The sequence below is a fragment of the Sciurus vulgaris genome (assembly GCF_902686455.1).
Source record: "Sciurus vulgaris genome assembly, chromosome: 8".
Lineage (NCBI taxonomy): Eukaryota > Metazoa > Chordata > Mammalia > Rodentia > Sciuridae > Sciurus > Sciurus vulgaris.
The window spans coordinates 76224416-76244357 of record NC_136468.1 but is presented as its reverse complement, the minus strand read 5'-3'; the positions used below and the strand labels follow the sequence as shown (position 1 = coordinate 76244357).

The 19942-nt window shown below is 33.2% G+C and overlaps 1 protein-coding gene across 14 annotated transcripts in view; it reads left to right on the top strand.

Annotated features, from left to right (window-relative positions):
* DGKB (diacylglycerol kinase beta) overlaps positions 1-19634 on the top strand; it is a 639605-nt gene extending 619971 nt beyond the window's left edge. For all 14 annotated transcript variants that reach the window (XM_079151895.1, XM_079151896.1, XM_079151890.1 and 11 more), the window contains one exon: positions 16323-19634. In XM_079151895.1, coding sequence (XP_079008021.1) covers positions 16323-16430 — 108 coding nt within the window. In that variant the 3' untranslated portion in view covers positions 16431-19634. The remainder of the gene's footprint in view (positions 1-16322) is intronic.
* The last annotated feature ends 308 nt before the right edge of the window (positions 19635-19942 follow it).

The window sequence follows — 19942 nt, the reverse complement described above, 5'->3', positions numbered from 1 at the left end:
AGTTTTTGTCTTTCCCAAAGAAAATTTAAAATCAAGATACTCAGAGAGAAGACAGAATAAGTAAGCACAGAAAATAAAAGTACATGGCAGAGAACATGGCGCTGGCCATCCCACAAGCAGGGGATGGCCCCACCCCATGAAAAGGAGGTAGTCTTCTGCACTGTGGGGTTTTAAGGTCTGCTTGGGATCCTCCTGCCTCACAAATTATTCATTTTGGGTAGGATGATTACACCTGCCTAAGTTTCTGCACCTGCACCAATTTCACTATGTCAGAACTTTTCCTATCACTACCTAAGTGAAAAGGAGGTGGGGGTGGTAGTGGGGAGAGATGTCACGGGGACGACCAGACTCCTGACAAACCACAATGCAAACAAGGACAATGATCCCAAGGTCATCTACAACTAGTGGTCTACTCATGCTCTAGTTCCTTGGAGGATAACTGTATCCTTTCTCCAGATTGGCAGGGAGCTGTTTACACACAAATTGGTCCTTGGGGAGATGTAGCAGCCAGTTGGGAACCACCAGGGGTGGAACTGAATTCCTTTCTACAGCTCTTTTGCTCATGTCTCTCTAGCTGCTACCTACTCTAACAATGCTGCTTCCTTCTGTATTGTGCCTAAAATTTCCATTCTATTTTGTGATTCCCTGGCCTCCAGACAAGCTTCAGGAAACCTGTAGCTTCTTCCAGCAGTTCTCTGAAACCCAGGGTTTGCATTTTTTTTTCATCTAATCTTACCAATGGTTTATCATATTTATATACTTAAATTTTTCCCTTTTACTCAGATTGCTTGAATTAATTATTCTATTCCATTAGGATATCTGTATTTTTAAAGTTACTTCAAAATCTTTCTGGATGATGATGAGATATAAATACTTACATACCAAAATTAAAAAAACAAAAGTCTTCTTCAATGCCAAGCTTAAATGCACTTTCCTCATGAAGTCTGTTTAACTCCCTATCTGTCTGGAATATTTGCCTGATCTTTATACTCCATGACTTTGCTGATATCTTCACGACATCCTAACCCACAACCCCTTCTCTGATAGTGTGTGTGCATCCAGCTCTTCTGGCTTAACTATAAGCATTTAAAGATTCCTCTTTAATTCCCTTTTACACTTTGTACAGTGTCTTTTACATAATATGATTTCCAATAAGTCCACAGTCATTTGAATCATTGCTTGCAATATGTAATATGTCAGTTTTCTCAGGTTGCTTTTAAACTTTTTAATTTGTCTTTAGTTTTCAGCAGTTTGATTTTGATGAGTCTGGGCAAGGATTTCTTTGAGCTAATCCTAGTTGAGTTTCACTGAGATTTTTGTATCTGTAGATTTATGTTTTGCCAAATCAGGAAGTTTTCAGCCATTATTTCTTCAAATATTGATGTCTACACAACACTTTTTCTGTCTTTCTTCTAAAACTCTCCTGATGTGTAACATATAATACACTTTGTCTCAGATCTCTGAGCCTGTTCATTTTTTCTGTTCTTTAGTTCTTTCTATTATATAGATAGGATAATAAATATTTACTTCATTCAAATTCATTGCTATTTTCTCCTCTTTTCTCCATTTTATTCTTGAGCCTAAAAAGTTACAATTTTGGTTTTGATAATTGTATTTTTCAGTTGTAAACTGAAGTTTCTGTTGTAAAATGTTCCAATGGTTCCTTTTGTGATATTTTCTATGTCTCACCTACCACTTTCTAACTTTACTTTCAAAGTATCTCCCATTACTTCTTGGAGTATGATTATAACAGCTGCTAACTCCTTGTTTTTTAATCCCAACAATTATATCATCTCAAGGTTTTTGTCACTGGCCATCTTACACCATGCACATTTTTGAGATTTTTTTCCTGTTTCTTTTGATGTTGAGAAATTATGAGTTATATCCTGAACATCTTAAATATGTTTTGAGACCCTGGCTGTTGTTTAATTCCCCTGGGGATTATTTCTTTGCTGTTGTTGTTATTGCTATTCTAGCAGGTGCCTTACCAGCTTAGGTTCAGGTCACAAATGCTAATTCATCTTCTGTGAGTTGTGGTGCTGACATCAGTTCAGTTTTCCAAGTATTTGTAATATTGTTCAGATTTGTATTGCATGTGAAAGATCTATAGGTCTGTCTGGAGTCCTGATGGTAGCCTACACTCTAATTTGGTTCTAAGTCATCAGTATTCTGTGTAAGGTCAGTCAGATCCAGGCCTAGTCAAACAAAGGGCAAACTCAGGGAATTCTACACAGCTTGATGGGATATCTTGCTTGAGACCTCCCTTCTCTCTCCATGACCTCGCTGATGTTTTTCACTTCGCAGGTTTTCATATTCCTCCTCTAGCAAGAGTCCAAGGTTTTAGTTTCTCTGCTCTGCATGTATTTAATGAAACAGCATCTTCCTCCAGGATCCTCTGGCAAGAGAATACAGAGAGAAAGAAAGCAACAGGGATCTCCTTCGTGCTTTTTGGCCCATAATTTCTCCACCGAGTTCAAGTCTGTCCTGCACTTTTAGGCACCTGCCACTACTATATAATTGCCTGTGGACCGGGGTTGGTAGAGATTGGGTAGCAGTGGTCAACAACTTATTTTCCCAACTTTCTTTGATCTTAAGGGTTTTACTCTCCTACTCCTTCAACCAGAAAGATGGGATTTTCTTTGGAACTTTCTATGTACTCCTGGTATGCAGTGCCAATTTAAATAATGAAGCTGCCTTTAAGTCCAAGCCAGGAGATACAAGAGGGGAGAAACAACAGCAGGAAACTCATCACTAATTCTGTAGAATTTCATGTTCTGAATTTCTTACCTAATCTATGTGTTATCGTTTACTTTATGGCATCTTCAGGTTGGGGCTTGGTGTGCAGAGTTTGTAGCTGTATTCAGTGGGAGCAACAGAGTGGAGTGTGATGTTATTGCTTATGGCTGCTCTTAGATGAGACTGAATTCTCTCCATGAGTCAGCATTTTATCAGCCCATTACCCATGCACGTCTATCCACTAACTTGTAGATTTCACAATATATTTTCCATTTCCATATCACTTACAAAAATATTAAATATATCTAATAAATCCCATAAATCTTTAATCTTATAGTAATTTTGAGAAAACTACTTTCCTTTTTTCTACTCCAATGTCCTACATCCAGCCAATTTGAGACAGCATCTTACCTCATTTTTTGAGAGAAAATAATGTGGCCCCAAGTAGAGCAGAGCTCTTTTACTTATCTCTAAATATAAGATTAAGATTTTAGAGCTTTCTCTATATCAGGAATGATATATATGACCACATGGGAGTTTTGTTTTCGATTACTTTGTAGGCGGAGAATTTTAAGACTGCTATAAGTTATCTGTTAGTATGGAGACTTTTAGACCTGGAGGCGAGGTTAGGTGATCCAAGGTCAAGAAGCAAAGAGTTCTGTGACTGGAACTTTCTAACCTGTTTTTCTACTCCTAAACCTGTCATCAGTTCATTAAGCCTGTTTGCCTAAGGATAAAAAGTTCAGAAGAGGAAATGCCATGTTTCTGAAGCTTTCTCCAGTACACAGTGATGAAAAAGGGAACATCAAGTTGTAAAACAGGTAGCCAACACAAGAAAATCTAAACCTGATATTTAAATTTCCACTCAGAAGGCTCCTTTCCACCTAGACTTTCTCTAGTAGTTCTGTACCTAGCAAACCTCACAGAGAACATTTATATTTGAAAAGCAAAAATAAGCCATTTTAAGAGGATACTGCTTTAATGATCTTTTCAAAGCTTAATAGTTGAATATCATGAAGAAGCTTTCTATTTCATAATACTGTTTAAACAAGCATTTCACCTAATATCATATTAGAAAATACAATGATATCTGTTGATTTTCCCCATAGTGTATGTGCCTAGACCTCTCTTTTGATTGTTAGTTAAAGATATAATAAAGTTTTCTTAATATCAACTCAAAGGTAAAACTGTTTCCTGCCAAGAAACTGGTAAAGCCTAAATTTAAACAGTACACAGGGAAAGACTTTTGAAAAAATGGAGCAATTCTGAGAAGTAGGCAAATACCTAGAATTTACTGTTTTTTACGGTAGGTGGATCTCCTTACACCTAATACCTAAGCTAACTAACCACAGACCTGAGAACTAAAAACAGATGAGAAGTTACAGTCTTACTCCTCTCTTATTACAGAAGTTTTATTAAAACTTCTGTTTTTCGACTTTTTATTTAAAACCTATTCTAGGTTTTACTATTTTAAAAGTTATTTTGAGCAAGCTGGCATCTGCAAGTGAAATAGTCAACTTTTCTTGCACTTTAGCAGAAATTAAATGCAGTCAGGAGTTAAAAATATTTTTCACTCCTTGAAAGCTATGTTTCATTCGATTCCTGTAAGGAGGGAGGGAAAAAAACGACTTCGGAAGATTGCTATGTTAAGAAAGTGTGTCACAACGAGTGGAAAGGAGGAATGAGGGCCAGAGTTCAAGGTTAGGTTTTTTTGTTATATCAATGACTTCTGGATTTCAGAGAGTTACTTCATCTTCTTGTAACTGTTTCCTCATTCCTAAAACCAGTTATTACAAATCACAAAGAAATTTTTAAGTGTTGGTGAAAATTGTTATATATCAACAATTAGCAATAAGAAGAGAACATTTGATTTTAGGGTGTAGATTGTTATTTTTAATAATGTCTCTAGATTTTCTTCATTTTTATAATTTAGACCATCTTCCTTATAATCCTGAATTATGCAGCAGGAACATAAGAGTCAAAACCATGTTACTTGATTTTGTAACAAAGTTTGACATTTTAAGTTTGGCTAAAATCGTTAAATTTTATGAAAATAAAGTAGTGACTTATTGTTTTCACATTATCATTTACAGATAAGCTCATTTTGGAAAAAGCATTTTAGTGCAATATATAGCATCCTTAATAATTATCTAAAAAGTAAATTATGTTAAAATTTATTCAGAATACAATACTGTGAAATTTATCTGCAAATTTACCTAACCTGAATCTCCCAAGACCCTTTCATTAAACTGATTAAATATTATTAAATAATGTTTGAAGCACCAGGTTGATTTCCTAGTAATCAGTCTTGTTTTGAAAATTTGATAAAAATATTATTTTCCTCATTAAAAGTTAGACAGCTATGGTAACTTAACACTTGCTGACTTGATAGACACACTTTTTCGAGAATGTTAAGCTGCTTTAATGACTTACTTTTGAGGGAGAAAAAAAAATTCAACAAGGGAACATGCTGTATTTTTAGTCATGAAAGAAAAATAGTAACCCATAAATTATCAGGAGGAAAATACTTAACAGGTAGGTGAAGATAATGAATATTTTGGTGTGCCTAGAAATTGCATTGTGTCTAATATTTAAATACTGAATAATGAGACCTTGAAAGAAGGAAATGCTATAGTTTGTTATTTAATGAGCCTACATCCTGCTATTTTAAGGAGAAAATTAAATAATAGTCTTCTGCCATCAGAACATTCAAACAAGCAGACTGCTGTTCTAGTGGGCACACTGCATGTTTCTAGGGGTGAGTGATATTAGACCCTAAAAGCAGTTAAATAAAACATACGTTAAAAGTATCATTTTACCTAAATCTTAATTGGTAAATGCTTTTGCATAAATTTACACTTCTAAATCTTAATTTTTTTCCAAAGACTGACATGTTAGTGTTTAGTTGGGCATTATTTTGTGTGTTCCCCTGTTACTTATGCATTAATTAGTTTTGTTTACCTGTGCATAATTTTTCCTAATTTTACAACAGTTGTTGTTTTTGTAATTGACAATGCAATTTACTGCATGTTTGCTTTCTGGCCCCCAAACAAGAATGTTAAGGTGTAAAGCACCAATCTCTTCATTTCAGGTTGTTAAAAAAAAAGATTGGATGAGACTAATTTCCAATTAATTTGCAGTGGTTACAGGGGAACAAAACAATTGCACCTACTAATTAAAATTTAAAATATTCCAAAGTGTCATCTTTAGGTGTCTCTGGAATATATAATTTCCATTTTGGTTCATAGCTGGATCTGTCGCACCCATGAGCTTGACAGCTCTATTAAATTAAAGGCTCAGTAATACCTATTAGTACAAAACATGAAAAAAAAATACCATTAATCATTTATTTTAATTTTGCAGCTCTGTCATTTTCTCAGTATGTTTTAAAATTATGATGACACCATAATGTGCACAAATCGACCTGGATGAAGGGGAAACGGATCCACTACTTAGGGAAGTTACTGAAGTACATTATTAGAGCTTAATTAATGCCAAACTGATTAAATTTGATTGCATTTTGCACAAAAATATTTTAAAGATTTTTTCTTCCTATGTTATATTTTAAAAGCTATCCCAAATGTTATGTTTATAATGGGGCTTAACTTTTTGTAGTTCTTTAATAGATTTTATTTAAATATTATGAATAAGCATAAATTGGTAATCTATTCTTTATTTTGAAATAGTTATTGGTTTCAATCTTGAGAAATTAATTTCATTTTGGTTAAAAGATTATACTCTCATTTTTGTAGTTTCCAACAGGAAAGCCAAAGCCAGTTGAAAACAATATTGCAAAAATTAAATGTGACATGCTAAATCTGCAATAACTTTTGCATTTTCTTGATATGAACAAAAACTGTAAATGTGCTAAGAGGAATGAAATTGAATGTAACTAATGGACTTTTATGCTTTCAAGAGGACCAATATTCACATCTAGTTCAAACTTGAGTATCTTCCTCTCAAATGGGTACAGTTAGAAGTAATACCTTCCACCTTGTTGGTGGAAACTATAAAGTATTTCACAGATTTTTTGTTTTTTAAATTTTTTTTATGTTTTACAGACTGCATTTTGATTCATTGTACACAAGCGGGGTACATCATTTTGTTTCTATGATTGTACACGATGTAGATTCATACCATTCGTGTAATCACATATGTACATAGGGTAATGATGTCTGTCTCATTCCATGATTTTTTATACCCCCCCTCCTTGATTGCTTTCATATATCTGTCTTCTGGTGGATACAGATTATAGAAGCATAACTTTTCTCTCACATTTGCCTTCTGATCACACTTTAGCTCTTTATTTTCTTTGAGTTTACTGTATTAAAATTAGGAAATAAGGCTAACGGCATATTCTAAGCTTTTTATTAAGAGGCAACAATCTGTAGTGTTAAAAATTTTAAAGAGTGAGCCTTCTTATCCATTAATAAAAACTGGCACAGTGTTTTAAAGAAGTTCCTACACGTTTCAAATAAAAATATGAATATAAAACCCCTGTAGGAAAATAAACTGAAAAAAAAATTAACTTATTGTTTTCATCTCTTTGAATATTCAGAACATATTGCACATGTTTCATTGGAGGATACTTAAGAAATTCAAAGAATTTCTTTGTGTCATTATAATAATTCTGTGAGGTGAACACAATGGGTAGTATTAAGCAAGATGTTCAAACTAATGAATAAAAATTAATAAAAGAAGGCAGCTATTTTACCCAAGTCATGTCAAGAATATTGATGAGTCATTTAACAAATACTATGGACAAAGCATATATTAATAATGTCAATAATGTCAGTCTTATCAACTTGATGTGTTGACAAAAGTGCTGACATTTTGTCCTAGAGTGTTACAATGGAAAGAGAACAAAGAAAAACAAAACAAAATGTGATTTCTGAAGTCAGTGCAGGTATAGGTTGCCCAAATATTCTCACAAATATAAGATTTTAATAATGATATAATGTCTATGAAGGAAAAGTTCATGGTACTATGAATTATAATACTGTGGTCGGATGGTACAATAAAGAAATGACAGAGAAGGATTGGATCTAGTCAAAAGAGATCCAGAAAGTTTTCAAAAATCTTACAGTTGACCTGAGAAAGAAAAGATGGGGAAGAAGTGATGAAGCCCAAAGGGAGGGCAGAGAGTCCTACGGAGAAAAACCTGCAGTGTGGGAAGGAGCCTGAAGCGACAAGGATCTGAGAGAAAAAAGGATGGATATGGGACAGAAACAGATGTGGGGCCAAGCAGGAAATTGTGTAAGAATCAGAGCAGCAGGACCTGGAAGCCCAAAGGAAGAATTTTTAAGCCTTAGTTTCAGAGTCTCATAGAACTAAAAAACAGTTTAATCAGAAGAGTACTGTGAGCTTATTTGCATGGTGAAAAGACCATTCTGGGAATGGACTGAAATGATAGTCAATGACCAGTTAGAGGACTTCTATAATTGAACATTAAAGGGTAGGGGTAGGGGAGCAAAATCAAGAGATACCCAAAATATTTGATGGATAAAATCAATGGAATTTGATAATAGATTGAGTATGGGAGGTAAGAAAAAGGTGGTATCAAGGATTATTCTGGTTTCTGAATTATTTTGAGTAATTGAATAATGGTAGAACAATTCTTTGAAATATAATCCAGAAAACAATTGGGTAGTTTTCTTCATCTATTTTAGTACTAGTTCAACTGAATTACACTCCCTAATCATTGTCCTGGACACATTGTTGAGAAGGTCAATTATCATTACAGCATGCAGTATATTTTTTTTTATGGATAAGATGTCAACTGGGTATCCAATTTGATTAACAAGTAATGCTTTAACATGGAGGGAAAACAAAGTCTTTAAGATCAGCTATAATGTTCCAAATAGAAAAGGATTTAGCTGAATCTAGGAACTGGATTCCTGATGGCTAGTATATGTCGCACACTTTTTTCATCCTAATCTTTCCTTTGAGTAGAAGTGTAAACTACCCTCTAGCTGGAATAATGCTGACAGGTATTTCACAGAGAAAGCATATACCCAGAATATGCAATTTCGCAATGCCACCAAGACATTTTGAAACTTTGTTATCTCAGATAGAAGATGGCTTAGCAAAATGTGGTTTTCACTAAACTGTACATAATTTCACTAAAAATAATATAAAACATTTATGAAGTATATGTATGACATGTATCATTTGTTGCTTGCAGTGGTCCTACAAAATAGGTGCTACTGTTCTACTTCTTTAACAAACAGAGACTAAGGCTCAAAAACAAGATATCCATTGGCCAAGACCTTATAGCTGGCCATTGGCCAAAGTTGGAGTTAAACCCTATGTCATATCCCAAGTCCATAACCTTAAGCCCTATTCTAGATGAGAAAGCTGCACAGTAAATTTTATATGAAACATTCATTAAGAAAAGTAAAATCTCAAGTTGTGACTATAGTTTGATTATAATCAGGAAGGGGAGTTTTTACCTCGCCCCCCAAAATGTTTTCTTTTGTTCTGTGATTGTTTTTGTTTTTTTCAGTGAAGATGTCCCATGAAAAGATGAAAGAAAAACAGAGTTAAAGTTGTGGGTATAATTTCTCCATAGAGACACTGGAATAATAAAAATGGTTTCAAATGTCTTTGACCTTCACTGCCAACCAACTTAGAGCCATAAAAATATTTTGGAATGGAAAATAAAATTTATATCTTAAAAGATATTTCAAATCTAGTTATGACTATTTTTCCTGCAATGTGATCAAATAGCCCATTACTTTCAGGAAAAAGGTTCTTCTTTTCCATACATATTTAAAATGCTTGTGAATTTCATCAGCAAAGAAACCTCTTAACCTCATTTTTTTAGTGACTTTGTTTTAAATCTTCACAATGATTTCTCTGAATTTGATGTTAGATCAAAGACCTTAACATTAAACTTGGAAATTACTATCATTCCAGAAAATAATGGGTAGAATCACAAAGAAGCTGGGAAGGGATTTTAGAAAATTATGTTTCATTGCCTTTCTTTTTTGGCAGTTATGGACCTGAGAAATTCAGCATGCACTTTATCCCTGCTGTCATATGGCTCAGCTACATGTTTGAATTCAAAATAGTTTGCACTATTGAAAGGATACAATCTGAGGTAGATTTTAATGTTCTAGATAATTGCTAAATTAAGTCTGCCCACAGATATCCAATGGCATTTATTTCCTGAAAACCCCATTTATTTTTAAGGTAGCTGAATAAATTCAGTGATAATGAACTCTTAGAGAGATGAAGTAGGGAAAGAAAATTTTGGCTTGATTCAGAGAGAATATGTCCATTTTTATTCACTTATTTGTTTATTTATTTATTAGTACTAAAAATTGAATCCAGGGGTGTTTTCCACTGAATTATATCCCCAGTTCTTTTAATTTTTAAATTTTGAGACAGGGTCTTGCTAAATTGCTGAGGCTGGCCTGTAACTTGTGATCCCTCTACCTTATCCTCCCAAATCCCTGGGATTACAGACGTGCAACACCATGCCCAGCTCCTGGGCTCCTTACTTTTATTTTAAAATAAGATGCTACCCACTGAGGTACTTTCAAAGAATCACATTATTAAACTCACCCTAGTGCACAACAATGAGAATCAATTAAAGATTTTATGCACTTAAGCCAAATTCTATCAGTTGGTGTAGTGCTGAAATCAGACAGTTAGTATATAATCCAATTCAGATTTTTAACAAAACAGATTCCAAATGGTAGAATTTAGTAAAGCAAAGATATAACACAGAAAGTTATTTTCACTTTTCTCCATCTTTTAGCTAATAGCCCAATAAATCATGATTATAAATTAAAATCTGTTTCTTTTACTTTATGTTTCATAATTCTAAGTTTACTTTTTAGTATTTGACTTAATTTCATCAAGTGTTAGCACATTATGACCTTATGGGTCAAATATGACCAGCTTTCTATTCTTGTACAGCTAAAGAGTTAAGAATGGTTTTCACATCTATAAATGATTGAAAAAATCAAAATAGTAATATTTTATAATGAGAAAATTATATGAAATTTAAATGTTAATTTCCTAAACCAAATCTTATTGGAACTTAGCCACAGTCATTTATTTACAAATAGTCAAAACTGCCAATGGCCTACAGTGTCAGTGTTGAGTTGTCCAGGTTAAGATCACATAGCCTACAGTATTAAAGCATTTATCTTCTAGCCCTTTACAGAAATATTTGCCAACCTCAGAGTTATATGGATATTTACCTAAAGATCTTACATATATTGCTCTCAAATATGATTATTTCTGTGTTTGGAATTAGATTAATTATAATAGCTTATGTCACTTATATGCAGACCACATAGCATGCATGCTGTTGTGGCTTGGATCTGCAATGTCCTCTCCACTCCAAAAGCCCATGTGTCGAAAGCATTGCCCCCCCCCCCATGCAGTTAGGTTCAGAGGTGCAGCTTTTAGGCAACAACTGGATCATTAGGACTCTGAACTCATCAGTAGATTAATCCAACAAATGAATTGATAACTGAATGGACTATTGGAAGGTGGAAACTAATTGAGGGGGTGTGTCCTGGAAAGGTTTTTCTTTTCCCTGAATTCCCCTTTATCTACTTCTTGGCTGCTATGAACTGAGTAGCACTCCTCTACCACACCCTTCTGCCATGAGGTTCTGCCTCATCTATGGCCCAGAGAAATAGAGCTGGCCAAGTATGCACTGGATTCCCTGAAAGCAGAAGACAAAATAGACCTTTCTTCCTCTCAGTTGTTTTTGTCATGGATTTTGGTCGCAGTGACACAAAGCTAACTTATACATATGCCTATTACTAGATTAATGCAATACAAAGGTTTCACCCTACTTAACAGAAGAGAAATAAGCCACATGAAGATGGATTGGAAATGTTTACATTTTCTTCTAGTTTTTTTCCTACCTCTCTTGTTCTTTGCACTCATATTCTTCATAGGATATCGTTCTCCTTATTCATCCTCAAATTTCTGTATTCCCCAGTAACAAATTCTAACATTTGCTATTTTTATTTTCTATACCATTCTTCAGTAATCTAAGTGAATGATATTACTATACACACAGCAGAACCAAATCTAAGACCTATTCCCCATTCTAAACACCAGACCCACATTTTCAAAAGACCTTGAACCTTTCCTTTAGAATGTCACATTCAACTCTGACTTCATTAACTTTCTGATTCTTACCCCTGCCAAAAATGCTTCTTTTGCTATAAATAGCACCACTTTACAAGTAACAACTAATACCCAAAGCATGGAAATCAGACTGGAAACTTCCTTTTTCAGTACACCACACATCCAATCCACTGCTTCATGCTATATATTATGCCTCTTGAATACCTCTTAAATATGTGCCCTACTGCATTCTATTTGACACCACCATAACTAAAGTTCTTGCTCTTCTTTTCAGAATTACAACATTAACTGTCCACCTCCTCTTCCTGACTCTGATCTGGCACCCAATCCTTAATTTATGATGATGTGACTGAAACTCATTTAATTACATCATTGTCCTTCTACCATGAGCCTAATGGTTTCTGTGTGTGGGTGTGTGTGCTAGTCCATTGCATACCAAGAGGATATCTGTAGCACAACATACACACATTCTATTATTACATATTTGTCACTGTCATTAGACTGTAAGATTCCAAAATATGACTGAGAGTTACGAGTAACAAAACAAATATTTTAAATTACTTAGGTTAAGAAAAAGGTTATTAAACATGGAATTTCCAGCACTAAAGTTGGTACCTAGAAGATTAAGAATTAAGTTAACAAGTAATTTATAATATTTGTTACTATTAACTCTCAGTCATATGTCGGGATGCTGGTTTCTTCAGTCAATATTGTCATATTGACCTTGCCTCTTAGGAAGAAAAGTAAAATGACATATGGACCTGGGCCTCTCAAATTTAAACATGCATATAAATTATGTGAGATTTTTGTTACAAAGAAGAATCTGATTAAGTTCTGGGAGTCTGCCTTTCTAAGAATGATGTCAAACCTTGTCTTTGGACTGTTGTTTGGAGAACTAAGGACCCTGGGATACAACAGTATCATTGCATAGGGAATGTTTTAAAAAATATTTAACATTTAAACCAAGATAACATTTTTAAAACTATAATTATAAGCTTGTCCCATCAATAATACTTTGTCACAGGTCCACCCTTCAGATACAACCATTCTGATTCTTTAACTGTTTCTTCTAATAGTTTACTCCATATATGTAAGTAATTTTCTGTTAATTTTGTGTTAGTTTTAGGTACACTGTATTTAATTCATTTTGTGGAAAAATGGTTTTTAACACTCTAACATTACTCTAATTCTCCTACTAATAATTAACATTTAATGAGTGCTTTTTCTGTGCCAAGCAGCATTCTAAGCATTTTGTGTACATTAATTTATTTGCTCTTTATAAGAAACCCATGAGACATTCTGTTAAAATCTTTATAGTATCAATGAGAGAAATGAATGGCAATTTCCCTAAAGTCCCCAGACAGCAAACAATGGACATAAAACTCAGCCCAGAGTAAAAGCCAAATAAATGTTTTGTTCTTTTTAATATTTTTAATTGACAAATAATACTTGCATATATCTGTGCTGTCATTTTTAATGAGGTAAAGCTAGCACATTATGCAACCTTAACAATGTAACAGAAATTAAAAGAAAAAACAATGCTTATAATCTTTGATCTGGTTATTGGTTTCTATGTAAAAGTCCTTGTTTCATAAAACTAAAAACCAAAATCAAATTTTTTCATCATATTTTTAGATGTGACCAAAATCAATTTGAAATAGTAGGACAGAAATAGAAAAATCATGGGCAGCAGAAGTGCCTTTCTTCCACTGCTGTTGCTTTCAAACTAGTAGGTGGTCAGGAGACATGAAGAGTTTTGATAGGAGGACCGTTCCATTGATGATAACATTTACCTTGCAGTTTTAGGCAATGTTCTATATTCCTGCAGTCATTCCAGCTTTATAATGGGTTAATTTTTGCTTCTGCCCAAATATACAAAGACATGTAATTTTCCAATGAGGGAATGTATGCAGAGAACCTTGACACATAATAAATATTTCGTGAATGCTAGTTTCTTCCATGTTACCTCCCCTGACCAAGAGGGAAATAACCAAATGTTTTTCATTTTCATGAACAGCAAAAACAAAATTTAAAAAAAGGATATGGAATTAATTTTTTACAGAAATAAAATTGGATTTTAAAAAGAGTTGTGTATTTTGACCACAGGAGCAATTAAACAATGAAAAAATCAGGTTATGAATAAATGTAAAAGTAGGACTGGCTGTTAATACTCTTTCAAAACTGAAAAGTAGAAGTGAATACTAGTAACATGGATACAGAATCACATTCTGTCAAGAGAATCGAATGAGATATTCAGTTATTTTCAAAGGAATTAGAACATATGATTTCTTCTGAAGAAGGATGTTCAATATAAAGATACTTCTGATCCAACAAAATTCAAATACCTAAAAAACACGGAACAAAAAAAATCTCACACACAATAATTTGCGGCATCTTGTCTGTACTTTGTCATAAAGCAATGCTCATTTTATATGACTATAAAGATAATTTTCTTCCAAAGCCTAAATAACAATTGGATAAAAATTCTCATCTTCTGAAATGTCCTTATACTATTATACTTTTAAAAGGATTTAGTTTAGCAATTGTGAATCAGAAATATGTCTTCTAATTTTACATGCTGTTTCATTTGACTCTAAGGTTATCATATAAGTAATATGTAATAACCACTTCCCCAGGTACTCATTTTAAAATGACACTTTTTGTGTGTAAAGTGTCTCATTTTCATTTTCAGCACTAAAAATACAGTGCCTTTGCTTAGCCTCCTATTTCAGTGTGGATAATAATATTAAATGTGCTTCATCAAGTTCTCTGTCTTACTAGACTATAATTTCTTGGGAGCAGATATTGTGTATTGTCTACTTATTCTAAGTTCCTGGTACAATGTCCAAAGAATAGTAGAGGCTGAATAAATTTTATAAAACAAATAAATGATGACTGATACTGTATTGGATCTTGTCTAAAACTAGAATCCAGAGGAGTTTAAAAATTAGTGGCTTAATGTTCAGTGTAATCTAAAACTGAATTATTAAGAAGGAAAATCCGGTAGAGATCTTTTAAATCTACATAGAGAGGTACATTTTAGGCATCTTAACTGTGTGGCTATCATTTGCCCACTTCTTAAGATAGCCAAAATATAATAAAGTCAAAAATCCAGATAGTTGGGGCCCACTTAGCCTGTGACCTTTTCACAAGTGCAATTTATTTTTACAGGAAAAGAAGAACACTGAATCCTTCTAGTATAACCTGATTCTAACAGACTTAAATAAAGTTGTTCATTCTTTCAAGGCTTCTCACTTCTGTCTTTCTAGGTTGTGAAGTAAATTTCCATTTGCCAAATGCCTAGTACCAATTTTAATGATCCTGTTCACATGACAAACTTTTTTCTTTTTATTTCATTGCTATTAATGAATGACAAGTGAAGGATATTCATTTTAACTTGAAAATGTCAGGTATGCACTTTAAGAGATATATTTTTTGCAGGTTTTAATGAGGCGGTGTTTCTTTTTGAAAGAAATACTCATCTCTGATAGGGATGCTGTGCAGGTGACAACTGATATTTAATAAGCGATGGTTCTTGTATTAGTCGCAGTACGCTAAAGAAAATGTCTCAGATTGCTTTTGAAAAACTCTTAGCGTCACTAGCCCAAAGGCAAGATGTGACCTTTTTATTACATAATGAGAATCATTTATTATCTTACAATGTATCTTAAAGTCACAGACAAAATGCCACTTTGATAATTGCTTTCAATTAGCTTTGAGCATAGCATATATTCATAAAATGTCTTCTCTAATTTAGAGTTGAATTAGAGAAAATTGCAGACATAATCTACTTTAAGGTTGTCTCATTTAAGGTGATTCGTAGTTTTATATTAAAGAAATCAAAACGAGTAGCTTTAGAACAGTCTCTCCAAGTGTTTTAAGCAGGCTTTTCAATATTTGATTCTATTCTATTACCAATTAATTAACAAATTAGAAAGCTAGTTCATCATTTCTGACCTTTTATGCATGTTAACTTTTGACTTTCATTCCTAATGATTGTTTTGAAATTAAACCTTGCAGTTCTCCTGTTGAAAAAAAGAAACAATCTGATTAGCAAGATAAATAAGTTTCCCCGAATAAGCACATCTTAATGTGGGGCCATCACTGGTACTCTGGATATAGTAATGGTGCATCTTTTCCTGCTTTCAATAAATAATACATAACTAATGGTCAAGAAATTATACTGGGTAATCATATAGCCTAAATAAAGAGTTTGGGGGTTTTACAGTACTACAAACGAGGTTTCAGCTGTTTTATTTTTTGTTAGTATATTTAGCATTGGATTATTTAAATGCATATATCCTTATCTTTCTGAAAAGTATGTTAGAAATTTTAAAAAAAACTGAAACAACATTTTACCTTTGTGGTCTTTCAGTAACTCGTGAAATATTAGCTTTAGCAGAGATTCTCAGAAATCGGTATTGTATTTGCAGATGATTCTTTCTCTCTTTCTCTCTTTTTCCTAGATAAAAATCACACACAAGAACCAAGCCCCAATGCTGATGGGCCCTCCTCCAAAAACCGGGTTATTCTGCTCCCTCGTCAAAAGAACAAGAAACCGAAGCAAGGAATAATTCTCTATCATTTTGTTCTTAGAAATTTAATTAGCATAATTGGGCCATGGAACATTTATGCTGGAAATCTTCGAACCATTTCAAGTCTCCTTTTCATGCAAAATCATGGAATTGGTTTAACAGATTGTGTTTCTGAGCTAATGTAAAATTCAGCTATTAGAAAATTTATTGTCTCAGTTTTTATAGGCACCTTTGCATGAAGAAAGCAGAAGTTTACATGAAGTGGTACTGCATATTTTTGTTGCATGCATTCCCATAGAGTTTTATGTCTCCCACCTGCATCTCACTCAATTTCCATTTATTAATCTGTGAGAAAAACCTGTGAAACATGAAAAGGAAATACTATGGGAAACACAAGTCTCAGAGTGATTCCAATTACTAATAAGCATTAACCAGTAATGCTGCAATGATCATAATTTCAGATTGCTATACTTTCCCCTTTTAGAATCAGTGTATCAATGATCTCTGACCAATGACTTAAGGAGACACTTTTAATTCAAAGGTTTTATTAAATAGTTGTCTATGATATCTTGCTATATCTAAATAGATTTTCCTTCAACAACTTAACTCTTCTGAGTAGAAATTCAAATATCAGGTACAAAATTTTCTTGTGCTAAAAAATAGAAAATGGTTTTTATTTTGTTTAGTTTGGTTTTCAATTCCAAAAAATGAATGAAAATATGTTACTTGGCAGTGAAGTGTGGTAATATGGCAAGCTTTATTCCTTTCTGCATGAGAATCTAGAAGAAAATTTATAATCACACCAGAAACCAAATAGATGTTTTAAACTATGTGCCTAATTAATGTGGTTCCCACCAAAATTTCAGAAAAACATGCTTCAGAGAAATGGGTTAATGCATAATTAATTAAGCATTGTGGAACAAATTTATGGTTCTTATTATTAATTTTTGACAAGTAAACTACTGGAAGAGAGTGAGTTACTCATTTATTATGATCAAAATTCTCACCTTTCATAGACAATAAATAGGTCATAGAGCACAAAGCTCAATAGGCAATTTCTTGGTTATTTGGTCCTTTATAAATATAGATGTCTTTAATTTTTAATGGAACAGTTAAGTGCACTTGAAGAAAGTAAATGATTAAATGATTGTATCAGTTCCCTTCTAGTGTAAATTGGTACCTGCAATGATATTGAGCTCATTGAAGCAAATCATGCATGCAATTAGCCCCCTCCCCCTCACGTACTCCAGCCCCATCTCTATGACATTTCAAATGTTTATTTGGAAATATGAAATGGCCTAGATCACCATTTAAAATGTTCACAGCATGGCTGGATTCTTTGATTATTTAAAGAAATCACGGAATTACTACTTTTCTTAGTGTTTCTTTAAGCCTGTGGTATAAAATGAAATGCTTCTGAGCAGTCTTGGGATTGTTCATTCATATTGACCTGCATCTCATCATTGCATGTTTTATGTTTTCAAACATGCCATAAGGAAAACAAGTGCTTGAAATGCATGATTTATTAGTTTTTCTCTCCACTCTGCATTAAAGTGCCAATGATTTATCAGTTCTATTTTTCTATTGATTCATTCATCTTTGAATAACAAATAGCATTTAGTGATTCTGTTGAACACAATCCTGTGCATGGATTTATGGATTTCAAGTGAAATTGCTATAATTTTAGTTCTTTGGTTTGAAAACGTAACTGAATGCTGTTATATCAAATAGCTACTCTCAAGCAATGTGCTATAATGGAAGATTATGTGTAAAGCATATTCTTTTAGTGTTTCAGGAACATTGAATGGTAAATATAAATCAACAATAAGTTTAATTGCTTTAAAAATAAAAGCTTTTGAATAAAATTAAGACATAATTTAATACTCCCAGAAAAATTATGATTACAATTGCAAATTTACTCTAGCAAACACTAACTGTAGTATTATAATAATAATAAAAGTTATTTGACAGAACAGTAATCTAGACCAAAAGAAATCTCAAAACAGTAACAAATGTATTACTGACATAATGTTACATAACACACACATTGATTTTGTGTATCTATGGTTACAGGTAGTAAATATTTTCACATGAATTGACAAAATTTTCTACAATGGGCAGGCAGGCTTTGTGTCAGAAACATATTTGAAGCCACAAATTATTTTATGTTCAGTACAACATACAATTATTTCTTGGCTATCTTTTAAAGTAGTATATAGTTTGAAGGCAGCAACAGTTTGTGAATCGCTCTGAACAATCTGTGCACTGAAAAGCTGTGAGAGAGACAGTGAGATGAGGCAAATTAAACAACCTGCCTACACAATTTCAATAATTGAAAGAATGAGATGCAGCTTCGCTTCAGTGTAGCTACATAACTACAATTAGTGTTAATAGTAGTTACTCACATGTTCAGTCAGTTGGATTCATTGGTACCATTAAGAAATGTTCAAATATGAATCCAATTTGACTTTTCCCAATTCATTTTCTAAAGATATTGATGTTCTTGCCCTTCAAGTATGCTACTCCTGGGGTTTGGAAAGTAGTTTTTAAAAATCTACTTTGATGGTTTTGAAATCAGAAAAGATATTCTTTCCTTTTTATGACAGTTGCATGTGAAGAATATATATTTTAAGTAAAATTCTAAATGGAAAGTTCTATGGCATATTAAAATACTGAATAATGAATGCTAGCTTTACAAAATGGAAACTTTTCTTCAGTGTGTGTGGGTGAGCCTTTGAGTTGTGAGTCAATCTCTTTTAAGTATATAGACATAATGAGTAACAGTTTTAAGCGAATAAAGCTCAAGTGAAAATTAACACTGGACCCATGTATGGGGACCAGAGGAAAAGGAGGAAAAAAGATATGCACACTGCTAAACACTGCCATACTTAGTACTGAATAGTCAGTACTAAATGCTAGGTTGGTAAACAGGGAGTATCTAGAATAAACCGAGATAGCCACACTTTTAAGAAATAGGAACGGAGATTTCTATGTAACACCAGAAAACTTAAAGGTTATAAATGTGTTTTCCCACTTTCATGTGCAATTGATGTGAAAAGTGCCCATTAATTTTTTTGTAGTGGTAGGAGATACCTTATAGAAACTGAAAAACAAATAACATTTTAAAGAAGTTTTTATTTAAATAGGTCATGTGATCATAGCCAAAAAAAAAAAAAAAAAAAAGAAAGTAAACCATAGGCTTAGACATTTAGTGTAGATCGTCTATGCAGGAAAAAATGTAAATCCAGTGAAGACCAATGAATCACATATATGTTTCCACATTTTGTTCTGTTTTCCTTTTCCAAGGTGGTGGAGAGCAATGACAATTTTCAGGGAAGAACCTGTTTTGAATCTCAGACTGTATGCTACTTGAGTGGAATAAGATTTTTAGATGCTTCCATTCCTTTTTGTGCTAATGTTAGTTTGTCTTGTATTGGTTATAAAGAGGAAAATGGACATTTCATGGCACATATAACACCAAAAATTATTAAATGTATTATTTATGTTCTACATTAAAAGATCAAACCCTGTTAACATACATCAAGGCTGTG